At 36.3% G+C, this 14,526-nt stretch overlaps 1 protein-coding gene across 2 annotated transcripts in view; it reads left to right on the top strand.

Moving 5' to 3' along the window:
* The window catches only part of C2CD3 (C2 domain containing 3 centriole elongation regulator), a 142,991-nt gene that overhangs the window by 38,120 nt on the left and 90,345 nt on the right, over positions 1-14,526 (top strand). For both annotated transcript variants that reach the window (XM_044919337.1, XM_021704643.2), the window contains exons 8-13: positions 807-954; positions 3,850-3,998; positions 4,608-4,817; positions 5,443-5,555; positions 11,543-11,661; positions 12,792-12,914. In XM_044919337.1, coding sequence (XP_044775272.1) covers positions 807-954; positions 3,850-3,998; positions 4,608-4,817; positions 5,443-5,555; positions 11,543-11,661; positions 12,792-12,914 — 862 coding nt within the window. The remainder of the gene's footprint in view (positions 1-806; positions 955-3,849; positions 3,999-4,607; positions 4,818-5,442; positions 5,556-11,542; positions 11,662-12,791; positions 12,915-14,526) is intronic.

Raw genomic sequence — 14,526 nt, 5'->3', positions numbered from 1 at the left:
TTTTAAAAAAGAAGAAAAAAGGGGGAGAAAGTATAGCAGCTAGCCTGAAAGGGAAGCAAAGTTGAAAGAATAACTGAAATGCTTAGCACGGTGCCTGGTACATATAATAAATATTGCTTTTATGATTAATAACATGTTCATTAAGAATTCAATAAGTTCATTTACAGATGTCTGTTCAGTACCAGTTATTTTAGGAGAAACAAAAATGAATGAAGTATACACATACTTGTATGCTTATATTCCTTATTAATTTACAAACTTTTTATAAGTAGGGTTTCTGTTTTACTCATTTCTGTATCACACATGGAATTAATCTTGCCATAAATAACCCTAAATACACATATTTTTGCTTAATGGAAGAAGGCATATTTATGAATTCTTCACAAAAACAGCATGAGCATTCAACTCATTGAATTATAGTTAATTCTTTACCTTCTTTTCCTCCTGCTAGACCATAAGCAGTGCAAGAGTAGAGCAAGTTAGTTTAACCATCTCTGTATCATTCAAGACCTAACACCATGCCTGGCACATAATAGGTGCCCAGAAAAGAAAAATGTTTGTTAAATAAATGAATGAGATCATAATCAGTGTCAGTAGTGTATTTTTGAATACTAGCTGTTGGCATCCCAGAGGAGGGAGAATATAATAGGAAAATATTTATCAGGTAGTCTTCTATCTAGTGTGAGTCTTCTGCTTAACATATCTTCTTTCATGTCTAGAACTTTAGAAAGTTTTCAGTTAGAAAAATATAGCTCAACTGAAACTTCTTTTAATGTCCTTCTGCTTTGTTTTTCTTACCTCTACAGTGCTGAATTATCCCAAGGTCAGTACTGGAATGGGCTAGGCTCTCCTCCAGATTCCCCATCTCCTGGGAGTGATGTGTATTGTAGCAGTGAGCTGAATGATCCTCAGTATGACCAGAGTCTCCTGGAGAGCTTATTTTACACGGCACCTGTAAGTAATTGAATCTGCAGCTTTGGAAATTAGAGAATAAGACCATTAATAATATTATTAGGTGCAGGCATGTTACCACTTGCCAGACAGAAAGCTATCCATTTTACATATGTCATTTTACAGATGAGGAGACAGGCCTAGCAAGGTTAAGAATTTTGGGGGTGCCTGGCTGGCTTAGTTGGAACAGCATGCAACTCTTGATCTCAAGGTTGTGAGGTCTAGCCCCACATTGAGTATAGAGCTTACTAAAAAGAAAAAAAAAAGTGTTTAGAGAGAAAGAGAGAGGATATAAAATGGGAATAGAAAGAAAGACCCGTCTAGAGAAGTAATTTGTGCACCACAAGGGATCTCATTTGAACTGATGAGAATTGATGTGGAAAAGTCATCATCAATAAGGCAAGCTAGCATATTGCAACCAGTCTGTGAAAGCCTTTGAATGTCAAGTGAGGAGAAATGACATGATCAAAATGGTGGGTAAGGAACGTTAATCCAGCAGTGATGTAGGGAGCTATTAGGGGAGAATACCTGAAAGCAGATAGGAAACCATTGGGTTATTGGAGGTGTGTAGGAGAGTGGCAGCAATGGGATTGGAAAGGAAGAGATGAATTTAAAAGATATTATGAATTATTAGGATTTCATGACTTCCTATTTTAAAAATCATCACTGATACTCTGTTACTTGTGGGATAGAAAGAAGAGAGAATTTACATTTATTACACATTTTTGATGTGCTAGGGAATTTACATGTAATCTGTTATTTTTGAGTACTGTGCCAAATGTTTTAAATTCATTATTTCATTTAATTCTTTTTCTAGCCCGATAAGATATTGTTATCTTTTACATACGATATAAACGCTTATAGGTGTTAATTAATTATAATTAATGACATCATCTCATAAGCTTTAAGTATGGCATTAGAATCTGATCTTGACTTACTTCCCTAACCTTATCTCCCACATTTGCCCTTTACCCTTCAGTCATACTGATTGTCTCATCACTCCCCAAATATTCTAGCTCTTTTTTTATCTTTATATTTTTTGCTCATACTGATCCTTCTACTTTGAGTGTTGAAATACTTTTATACATCTGGTAAACTCTATTCTTCAAAAATCAGTTGATCACCTCTGTGAAGAAACCATCCTAGACTTCCCCAAGCAGAATTTATTGCCTGGATGTCCACAGGATCCTGGGACATTCAGGCAATGTTGTAGGATACAGTTCCTCAAGAACAAGAATATGTCTGCATTATCTTTGTATTACCAGTACAACAAAACCTGATGGATATTGAGTACTCAGTGAGTACTTAGTGAATAAAGGAGTAAGTTTACAAATGGCACTAAGTAATCCCCCATGCTATTTGAACAAAATAATTTTAGAAAAGATTTGTTGATGGGAAGGAGTGAACCAATAGACCATGATGCAATGGAAAGATCAAGGAGTTAGAATGCACATGTCCTTCCCCAGGGTTTGATATTCTTAATATTGAATAACATCCACAGCTTAGAAATTCAGCATTATTAGCCTGTGTTTTTGGTTCCTAAAATTCTTAGCTTTCGAACCATCTAGTATATTTACTCTAATTTCCTTCAGGCTGTGGACCCATTTAGATTTTGAATGCCTTGTCTATAACCATTTTTAAAAGCGGCCACTTAATAAAGAAAAACCTAAGAGCAAAAAGCTTTGTAATTTCACCTTGAAAAAGTTGTACTTCTTCCTTGAAGGACATTCTGATCGTGCTTATTTAACTATTAATTTGTTACCCTTGTCATAGGTCAATACAGTGTACACCCTGAGATGCTGAAAAAAGGGGGTGGAGGTGATAAACTTAAAATGACATTGGATTAGGGGCGCCTGGGTAGCTTAGTCGGTTAAGTGTCTGCCTTCGGCTCAGGTCATGGTCTTGGGGATCGAGCCCTGCATTTAGTTCCCTGTTCAGGGGGGAGCCTGCTTCTCCCTCTCCCTCTGCCTGCCACTCCCCCTGCTTGTGTTCTCTCTCAAATAAATAAACAAAAAAATCTTTGAAAAAAAAATGACATTGGATTCCTATCTGCATTTATATTAGCAAGTTTTTTTTTTAATTTGAAACCAAATAAGTATAACACTGTCTTCTCTCTTTATTTTGCATTTTGTGATATAAAGGGCTGATCAGTTGATTGTGGTAAGCTACCTTTTCTCTAAGTAAAATTTAATTACAAGGGACTTAACAACTGGTTCCCCATTAAGAAAATTTGTGACATAATAAACAGTTCATCTTAGCAAGAGTAAGAGTAGAATAAATCACTTAGTAGTATGGAGTGGTGAAAAAAGGTGGAGTCTTTGCATCCATATAGTTAGGTGACATTGTACCGTTTTGCCTCAAACTGTGGTAGAAAGATAGGCTTTGGAATCTGCCTTTGGTACTAGATACATAGTAGATAGTAAATAAGTAATGATTGTTATTATTGTTAAGAATTTGAAAGAAGGGGGCGCCCGGGTGGCTCAGTTGGTTAAGCGACTGCCTTCAGCTCAGGTCATGATCCTGGAGTCCCTGGATCGAGTCCCGCATCGGGCTCCCTGCTCGGCAGGGAGTCTGCTTCTCCCTCTGACCGTCCCCCCTCTCCTGTGCTCTCTCTCATTCTCTCTCTCTCAAATAAATCAATAAAATCTTTAAAAAAAAAAAAAAAAAAGAATTTGAAAGAAGAGTCTATTTTCATTTATTTTCTTTGAACCGAACTTGTAGGTTATTTTTATATACCAGGAGAAATGTGGGATTATCTCCCTGGCATCAGTTATCTCTTTAAAAGAATGATATATGTGCAGAGAAGAATTTGATTACTTTTAGAGAAATGTTTTCATTACCACTCTCCCTAAAGCAATTTTTTTTAAGTGCCTCTCTTTTTGTTTCTTCTCCCCATAGAAATCTGATAGCAGCATCAGTGATTTCTTCAGTGAAGATGATACTGTCCCTTCTAAAAAAATGAACAAGTCAAAAGCTCTTGCCAAATCTAAGGTTGTGGAGTCAAATGATCTTAAGTTGAAGAAAAGGGCAGCGGGCAAGAAAAATAGGTGAGCCTCTCCATGATGGCTTATTTAGAGGCAAAAGCAAAGGAAGATTTTCACAAGATCTCCTAAAGTAAAAAGTAAATGATCTGTTTTTGCCCAACACTATCACCCTGGTTAAGTGAATTACAATAGTTCACTAAGTATTAAGTCTTTAAAAGTGTAATGATATGAAAAGATGGATACAATAAAATAGTTAAAAGAGAAAGCAGAATTCTAGGTTGAATGTGTGCTGTACTACACTGTAGAAAATACGCATAAAGAAAGCAAATGAAAAGGAATACACAGAAGTGATGATAGTTATTTAAAGTAGTAGGTTAACTGAGGTGTAATGTCTGTAGCCCATGAAAGAAAACCTAATTCTGTAATATCAGTTTCTGTACTTACGTGGAGATAAGCCTTTAGATTGAAGAATGGTTTTACTTTTTTTTAAATTTCTTTCACTGTGGGTTAGGACCAGAATTCTGTTGATTAAAGTGATTTCTCAGTCCTTGATAACTTGTGAATTAAGATACTTGCTGCCCTTCCTCTTTCCTCTTCCTGCCTGTGCAAACTAGATCCTTTCATGTTGGGCCTTGGACTGTCTGTTTCACTGTCTATCTGAACTCCTTTCAGAAATTTGGTTGAACAACAAATGATACCAGAAACTCCTGAAGATGCCCAAGTGATGACACTAAGTGTGGATAAATTGGCCCTTTTGGGTAGAACACATTCAGTCAGAATCATCATCGAAACAATGGGAGTTCCTCCAGATAGTCCTCAGATGACCTCTGGACAAAAAAGTTTTTCTGGCAGACCACCTAAGCTGACAGCAACAAAAAAGCGGTATGTCTCTTACATGGAAAAGCTAAATTTGACATTTCTGGAAAGTGTGTGGTGGTAATAGTAATAATAAAATAAATAATTATATAACATTTTATGATTTATAAAGTACTTTCATATGAATCAGTCAACAAAAATGTAGTGAATTCCTCCCTGGGTTTCAAGGCCAATATTAGGTAAGTGTGAGAATAAAGGAAATTGAGACCCTGACTCTGTTGTTATACACTTTACAGTCAGCACAAGACAGACACATTTAAAAGGCTGTAGGATGCAAAATAGATATTTTATATTAAAAATGCTGTGGAAAATTTGTAGACGTACTGTGATCATTTTCCATCTTTTACAAATATCAAATCATTGTTATATGCCTGAAACTAATATAATGTTATATGTCAATTATGTCTCAATAATAGATAGATAAATGGATAGAGTAAGTGAACTATGCGAGCGCAAGGAAGTTCTGCCTGATAGGATTGGTGAAGGCTTTCAAGAGAACAGATAGGTCCTCTGAGGATCTGAGGTACTGAAAATAGGACCTTGAAAGATATGTAGGATTGATTAGATAATAAATGCATTCATTTGTTACTTGATGTATGTTTTAATGACTTTTTTTGGTTTTGATTTTTAGCACCTTCTTCGTGGAATATCACTTTCCTGTGGGCTTTTCTAAAGGTGGATTGGGAAAGACAGCTTTGATCACCGAGGTTGTTCGACTCGCCTCCAGTAAAATTACAGATGGAAGTAAGAGAGAGACTAGTTTTCTGTTCCTTAGACATTTTTGCTGTGGAAGAATTTTTCAATCCCTAAATATTCATCTGATTTTTATGGTACCACAGAATTATAGAGTTAGAAAGAATTGTGAAGTGAATCTACTCTAATTCCTTTATTTTATAAGTGAGGACACTGGCCCAGAGGTGCTATGACTATCCTGATGCAGGGCAACAGGTCGGTAACATACCTGAGACTAAACTGCAAAACTCCTGATGCTTAGAGCATGTTCGCTCAACTATTGCCTTTTTTTTTTTCCCCTTTTTTAAAACAACTTTATCAAGATATGATTCACATATTATACGATTGAACTCTTTAAAGTGTTTGTTGAACCCGTTGAAGAATTCCGTGGTTTTTAGTATATACAAAGAGTTTGCAACCATCATGATCTAATTTTAGAACATTTTCATCCCCCCAAAAGAAATCCCTTATGCATTAGCATTCACTCTTCATTTTCCTGTCTCCACCCCCACCCACACTAAACAACCCCTAATCTATTTTCTGTCTATCATTTTACTCATTCTGGACATTTCCTATAAATGGAATCATTAAGTATGTGATTTTTGTAACTGGCTTCTTTGACTTACCATAATATTTTCAAATTTAATCTATGTTATGGCATGTTTCAGTACCTTTTTCCTTATTGTGGCTGTATAATATTTCATTGTATGGCTATACCATATTTGGCTATCCATTCATCAGCTGATGGGCATTTGGGTTGTTTCTCCTTTTTGGCTATTGTGGATAATGCTTTTATGAATATTTGTGTACACGTTTTTGTGTACACATTCCTTCCCTTCCCCTATGTTTTCATTTCCCTTGGGCATATACCTAACAGTGGAATTGCTAGGTCATATGGTAACTATATGTTTTAACTTTTTAAAGAACAGCCAGACAGTTTTCATCAGCTGCTCCACTATTTTACATTCTCAGCAGCAGTGTATGGAGGGTTCTAATTCTCCACCTCCTCACCAACCCTGGTTATCTTTCATTATTTTTTATTGTAGCCATCTTAGGGGTTATGAAGTAGTATCTCACTGTGGTTCTGATTTGCATTTCCCAATGACTAATGATGTTGAGTGTGTTTTCCTGTGCTTATTGTCCATTTGTATATCTTAGAGAAATGTCTGTTGGATTCTTTGCCCATTTTTAAGTTTTTATTACTGGGTTGTAAGAATTCTTTATACATCCTGCATATAAGGCCCTTATGAGTTACATATTCTGGATTTAAGACCCTTATGACTTACATATTCTGGATATGAGACCATTGTGAGAGCTATGATTTTGAAATATTTTCTCCCATTAATGGGCTGTCCTTTCACTTTCTTTTTTTTTTTTAAGATTCTATTTATTTGACAGAGAGAGACACAGTGAGAGAGGGAACACAAGCAGTGGGAGTGAGAGAGGGAGAAGCAGGCTCCCTGTTGAATAGGGAGCCCGATGAGGGGCTCGATCCCAGTACCCTGGGATCATGACCTGAGCTGAAGGCAGATGCTTAACGCCCCTGTCTTTTCACTTTCTAAATATTTTCATTTATAGCACAAATGTTTTAAATTTTGCTGTAGTCCAGCTTAGTTTTTCTTTTGTTGCATGTGCTTTTGGTATTATCCTTTTTTTCCTATTTGAAGTATTCCTAATACAAAAAAGTAAAAGGGTAATATAATAAACATTTATGTTCCTGTCATCCAAGGTTATATAACTTTCTAAAAGATTTTGTGAATTTCTTTGCCTTGGTTATCCAGTTTGATCTGTGAATGGTTCATCAGTGTTGAATTCCTTCTCTGGGAGGTAGTTTAAGGAGTAAAAGATATGGTCCTAATTCTCCTACGTGTAATTCAAGTAACTTTCCTGTAAATACAGCATGTTAACATTGGATTTTTAAATTTTTATTTTGCTTTGTTTTATTTTTTTAACTAGATATAATCCATTCCGTTGATTCAAAATCTTTGTAGGCCGTGTTGTAAATTTTATATTATTCCTAAGATATTTCATGCATATATAAGCAAATACGTTTATCCTTTTTTGCCTCCCATTTTTATCCAAGTATTAGTGTACCTTATGCACTGTTCTGTACCTTGTCTTTAACAGTGTGTCTTAGTAATTTTTTCATACCAGGACATAAAGAACTCAGTCTTCCAGTCCTTTATGAGCACATAATATTCCCTTGTACGAATATGCCGTAATTTAAACACCCCCTTTATTGATTAATATATTACTGTTTAGGTTGTTTTCAGTCTTACTGTTAAAAACAGTGCTTCAATACAAAAATTTTGAACATGCATCATTTCTCATTTGATGTGAGTATATCCAGTACAAACATTAAAATTACTTATTTGCTCTTTTTTTTACATTTTTTAAATTTAAATTCAATTTAATTAATATGTACTGTATTATTAATTTCAGAGGTTGAATTTAGTGATTCATCAGTTGCATATAACACCCAGTGCTCATTGAGGTACCCTCCTTAATGCCCATTACCAAGTTACCTCATCCCCCGGCCTCCCCTCCCCTCCAGCAGCCTTCAGTTTGTTTCCTAGAGTTAAGAGTCTCTCATGGTTTGTGTCCCTCTCTGTTTTTATTTTATTTTATTTTTCCTTCCCTTCCCCTATGTTCATCTGTTGTGTTTCTTAAATCCTACATACGAGTGAAATCATATGATATTTGTCTTTCTCTTACTGACTTATTTCATTTAGCATAATACCCTCTAGTTCTATCCATGCCATTGCAAATGGCAAGATTTCATTCTTTTTAATGGCTAACATTCCAGTGTGTGTGTGTGTGTGTGTGTGTGTGTGTATACACATACCACATCTTCTATTTTATCCCTTCATCTGTCGATGGACATCTGGGCTCTTTCTGTATTTTGGCTATTGGGGACATTACTCCTATAAACATTGGGGTGCGTGTGCCCCTTCGAATCACTATGTTTGTATCCTTTGGATAAATGCCTAGTAGTGCAATTGCTGGGTCTTAGGGTAGCTCCATTTTTAACTTTTTGAGGAACCTCCTTACTGTCTTCTAGAGTGGTTGCACCAGTTTGCATTCCCACCAACAGTGTAAGAGAGTTCCCCTTTCTCCACATCCTTGCCATCTGTTTTTTTCCTGTGTTGTTAATTTTAGCCATTCTGACCAGTGTGGGGTGGTATCTCATTGTGGTTTTTTGTTTTTGTTTTTGTTTTGTTTTTTCTCATTGTGGTTTTGATTTGAAAATACTCTTAAAAACAGCACCTAAAGTAATTTAGTAGACTTTTTTTTACTAGAATACACTGTTTCACTTTCCCCATCACCTTAAAGGAAGAATTGGGGCATTTAAAATTTTTCGTATGTTTACTTCTGGTGTATGCTTAAATTATTGACAGCAACAGAAGCTGCTCTGGAGGTTTGTTCAGAGCATTCAAGAATGTATAATTGATCCTGTTGGCTGAAAGTATGTTTAAGGAGCTTTAATATGCTTAAAACTTATCAAACCCCCACATGCAAGGAAAAATGTTAGATCTTTTTCTCAGGCCTTCCCTTATATCTCCTTCTACCTATGTGATATCTGATGAGTTTCTGAAAACTTCTTTGAGCCTCAGTTTCCCCATCTATAAAATTGAAATACAGCAAGGACACAGTTCTGATATGTATGAGTTTCAGTTAACATAGTACCTGTAAAGCAAGGACACAAGGGATTGATGTACAGTCAAATGCGACGATGAATGTAAAAACATTAAACTCTAAAATACTATGTAACTAATAGTAGCTCACATTTACTGGGCAGTAAACTACATGCCAAGAACTCTACTCAGTGTTTTATATACATTAACCATTTCATTGATTTTCATACCACAACATAAAAAAACTCCATCCTTTATGACTGTCTCACTCATAAAACACAGAACAATCAAGTAGCTTGTCTGAGATCATACAACTGGTTTACTAGTGAACTAGAATTTGAACCTAGAACATTTTTTTAAAGATTTTATTTATTTATTTATTGAGATGGGGTGAGTGGGGGAAGGGGCCTAGGGAAAGGGAGGGAGAGAATCTTAAGCAGGCTCCATACTCAGTGTGGAGCCTGACACAGGACTCAATCCCATGACCCTGAGATCATGACCTGAGCTGAAATTAAGAGTCAGATATTTAACCAGCTGAGCCACCCTGGTGCCCTTGAATCTAGAACATGTTTTATTCTAATTCATGTGCTCTTAATCTGTATTGCTTTTCAGTTATTATTATTGTTGTTGGCCACAGTGGTTGACTTCTCCCCGTGTCCTTCTGAAAAAGATCATATGGGAAGTGTGGAATAAGCATCAAGCCAGGAATTGGAAGACAGAGTTCTAGTTTTGTTTATACCACATACTAATTGTATGAGCTTAAGCAAAATCACTTTTTTCATCTGTGAGCCTCTTAACAATAACATAGTTTGGACTAGGTATTTTCAAGATAACCTTCCAACTCTTCTATTTTCCTCCCTTTCAACTCTTAAAAAAAACTTCTCTGGGACATTGTTCAGCAATTTATTTATAATTTATCTTATTATTGCCTTAACTTGCTTTTAATGGTTAAAAAAAAAAAAAAAAGCCATGAGCTTAAGAAACAGAGAATTATGTGAGAAATATAGTTATATAGTACAAAAACGTACCTAGATGGTGAGGAAAAATCTGAGTGAAATAGAGTTCTGTTTGTACAAAAAGGATTTTTCAGTATCTAAAGTGTGTTTTCATCTGTTACCTCAATCCTTCCAACACCAATGAGGTGTAGGTATTGTCTTATTTCCCTTCTCCTGGTAGGATAATCAGGTAAACTGGTCCAGTGGGTGTGGGCTTCCTGGGCGGAGACCTTTTGTTTACAATTCCTGTGTATGGATCCAGATTATAAGACCCAGATCTTATTTATGAGTACCAAGAGAAGTATAGAGTCAAGAATTAAGATGGCAAAGATGAATAAAATTGATCAGTACACCGAAGTGATCAGTTTGAATGAATATCAGAGATAGTAGTTTTCTCTGTAATGGGCCCTTTTGTGAGGGTTTTCCAGATCCATTTTAAGGGTAGAGAAGTGAATGAATAGGAAGATCATTTTGCAGGTGGGAAATTGTGGCCGAGCTGGTCACTAGTAAATAATAGAACTGGAGCTTGACCTTATATTCTTTGATTCTAATCCCAAATTCTTTTTTCATTTTTTAAATCTGTTAAAGCCCCATAGCTGTGAGCACAAACTCAAATACTACTTTATCCCATTTACACTTATTATTACAGCAAAAATCCTTTCCCATCTGTCTAAGAGACAGACATGCCAACTAACATCAGGACCTGGTACCTTGTGTGAATGTGACAGTAGGAGTCTTCTAGTCTTCAGCCAAAAGATAAACTTACTTTCATTACATTTTTTTATTCAGTTCTTCTCTTCATTTATGCCTCATTGTCCCACTGCCAGCCCACGCCCTTCTTTTGTTAATACCTACCAACTTGTCTTTTCAAGACAACAAATCAGATTACCTTACAGCCAATGAAGATCTGTCTCTTTTCACATCCTGTAGCAAAACTAGAGCAACATAGCATTGCTTATCTTCTCTGTACTATACCAAGGGTTTTCTCTTTGTCTCTGCTCCTTCAATCCCTACAACCCTAACACTTTTGTGAAATTATGCTTACTAGATTTATTTTTTTTTCAAGATTTTATTTAATTATTTGAGAGAGAGAGTGTACAAGCACGGGGAGGGACAAAGGGAGAGGGACAAGCAGACTCCCTCCTAAGCACAGAGCCCAACTGACTGCAGGGTGCAATACCAGGACCCCTGAGATCATGACCTGAGCAGAAGTCAGATGCTTAACAGACTACGCCACGCAGGTGCCTGACTAAATTTCTGAAAGAGATTTTAGTTAGATCAAAAGGGAGGTAGGTGGTGTCAAAGCATGGATTGATGATGGCTCTAGTTGGGTGGCCTGACATGTGCTTATGTTTGGTTCTCCTTACAGTGGTGAACTTCCAGCAGCGATTTGTGTTTCCAGTACAGTTTGGTGGCCCAATGATAGAACACTGGTGGAATTCCAACCTCACTTTCCAAATTTACACAAAGAAAACCCCACAGAAAAAGGTACCTCAGTTGATTTTTGACCTTTGCCTTACCATTTATACTAGGGAATTAGTATAATTAATTACACTAATTAATTAATATACTTTACATTGAATCACCTAGCTAATGACTTCTTTCTAATAAAAGAATTGTATGAGCTTTTGGCAGAGAACTTGAGAAAATATTTCCGAAAAGCAAAAATTGTCTATAATCCCATCACCAAGAAATAACTTTGTTAATATTTATGTTTCCCCTTTGTTTTATTTTTTTTTTCAAATAATTACAATATATGTGTAAATCTTTGGCAGTATTAGGATAATTTTATATACAGTTTTTATCCTGCTTTTTTAAAAATTTAACATTATCTTTATAAATATTTGAAGATTTACTATATATTACTTAACACCCTATTTTTACCAAACATTATAATAAATACTGTTTATATTATTTCAGACTTTTGTAAACATTGTTTTAATGACTACATAGTATTGCATTATAGCAGTGTGCTATAATTAACTTAATAATTCCTGATTATTGGACCTCTGGTTATTTCTAATTGTTAATTTTTAAAATATACATATTTGTGTATAAGCTTTTTATGTACTTGTTACTTTAGTGTAAATTCTCAGAAGTGGAATTACTGGGCTAAAGAGTGAATATTTGAAGCTTTTAATATTTACTGTCAAATTTGCTGTCCAGAAGAATGTTGCCGGTTTATTTTCCCAGCTTCACACATTTATGATAGCCTCTGTTTCTCCATAACCTTGATAGCATCAGATATATTAAGTTTTATAATTTTTCTAGCTTAGTGACAAAAATTTGTGTCATCTAAATGTTATTTTTTGTTTTTAATTGTGAGGTTGAATACTTTTTGTAAAGAACTAACTCTTAAAAATAGAAAAAGATTATCTTCCAACCTCTTGGTGACTCATGAAACCCTCTATAATCTTCTAGAGAGAAGTAGTGAAACCCAGAATGGGGACCAAAATGTGGCAGAACATAGGTTGCCACTTAAAATTGCTTCAGTCAAAAAGTTAAGCTATTTACTCCATAAAGCATGGCTTCCCTTCTAAGCTGTCCTTTGTTGTCAATCCAGTTAAAATCCCCTGTGTCTTGTCTTTAACCTAAATTTTTTTCTCTCTTTCTCTCAGCCAGAAGTCATTGGATCTGCCTCACTGCCTTTACGAACTGTCATTCAGTCTGAGTTGCTTTCTTTCAGTAACCAGCTTCCAGTGCAACAGGAGAATGGTCAGACTCCACTGGGCCCGCTTAAGGTACATAGATACACATTCAGGTAGTCAAGTATTTACGGAGCATGTATTACTGACTAGCACTGAACAAGAAAATCAGGGTCTCTCCTCTTGTAGCTTCTATTAAAATAGGACAGCAGAGGGTTGCCTGGGTGGCTTAGTCGGTTAAGTGTCTGCCTTTGGCTCAGGTCATGAACCCGGGTTCCTGGGATTGAGCCCCACATCGGGCTCCCTGTTCAGTGGGGAGCCTGCTTCTTCCTCTCCCCGTTGCTTGTGCTCTCTCTCTCTCTCTCTCTCTCTGACAAATAAATAAAATCTTTAAAAACAGGGCAGCAGAATTGCTGTGAAGGAAATAAACAGTACAATGTGAAAGTGAATACCTGGGAGGAAGTAGGGGATGGTGGTCAGAGAAGGTCTAAGAAAGTGACATTTTAGGTAAGATTTGAAGGAGAGGAAGAGGCCACCAAGTAAAAAGTAGAGGGAAGATAATTCCAAAGAAAGGGAATAACACATGCAGAGGCCCTAAAGCAGGAATGTTGCCGTAGGATAGCGAGCCAAGAGGGAGAATGGTAGAAAATTAAGACTGGACAGGCAGGTGGAAGGCATATCATTCAGAGCTTTGTAGGTCTACGTAAATGGTTTAGATTTTATACTAAGAGCCAAGAAAGGACATCAAAGTGTGAGAGTGACAATTGATTTACTTTTTTTTTAAATTTATTTATTTGAGAGGGAGAGAGAATCTGAAGCAGACTTCACACTGAGCATGGAGCCCAATGTGGGGCTCAATCCCACGACCCTGAGATCACAACATAAGCCGAAACCAAGAGTCAGATGTTTAATCAACTGCACCACCTAGGTGCCCCTGATTTACATTTTTAAAAGATAACTGTGTGGAGAATAGATTGTAGGGGACGAGAAGAAAAAGACATTAGTCCAGAAAAGAGAGAACTGATGGCTTGGACTAGAGTAGTGGCAGTTGAACAAGGAGAGAAGTGACTGAGTTTGTGGTCTGGTGGAATGAATTCTGATGTATAATTCATTGGAGAGAGGGTTCTTTCCTTGTCTTCAGAAGCTACAGGATTTCTTAGGTGGCAGAATTTGAATGTGTGGCTTCAGTAGGGCTTGGTCTTATTATTCTGGTGATCTTTTAAAATAATCACAGCCATACCTATGACATTTCCATGGCTCTCCATTATCCAAAAGACAAAAATACAGGGCTCACCATAAGGCCCTAGCCTATCACTTACAGCTTTCCTACCAATAGCCATGTCAAACTATGTAAAGAATCAGTAAGGTATCATGCTGGTTTATACCTCCATGCTTTTGATCTTGACTTTCATGCTGCTCCCTCTTCTTGGAAGCCCTCTCTGTGTACTTCCTGGTCTTCTCGATAATAAATACCATTTAGTTTTAAAGACTGGTGTGATTGTCATTATGAAAAATTAACATCACATTACTCTTCCACTATCAAAGTTTTATTTTTTGTTTGTCTAGTTCATTCTGGACTGCAAGGTTAAAATCAGAAAAGAGGAATTAATGGAACTGATGGACTAGAAATTGTTTCTGTTCTGGCTCTCTTGAGAGAAGTACTGTTCTAGATAGATTGCTGTCCATATTCAGTATTGCGAAAGAACTT

The sequence above is a fragment of the Neomonachus schauinslandi genome, chromosome 11 (assembly GCF_002201575.2).
Source record: "Neomonachus schauinslandi chromosome 11, ASM220157v2, whole genome shotgun sequence".
In the NCBI taxonomy this organism is placed as follows: domain Eukaryota; kingdom Metazoa; phylum Chordata; class Mammalia; order Carnivora; family Phocidae; genus Neomonachus; species Neomonachus schauinslandi.
The sequence above is the reverse complement of the archived record's forward strand: the minus strand, read 5'-3'. Positions and strand labels throughout refer to the sequence as shown.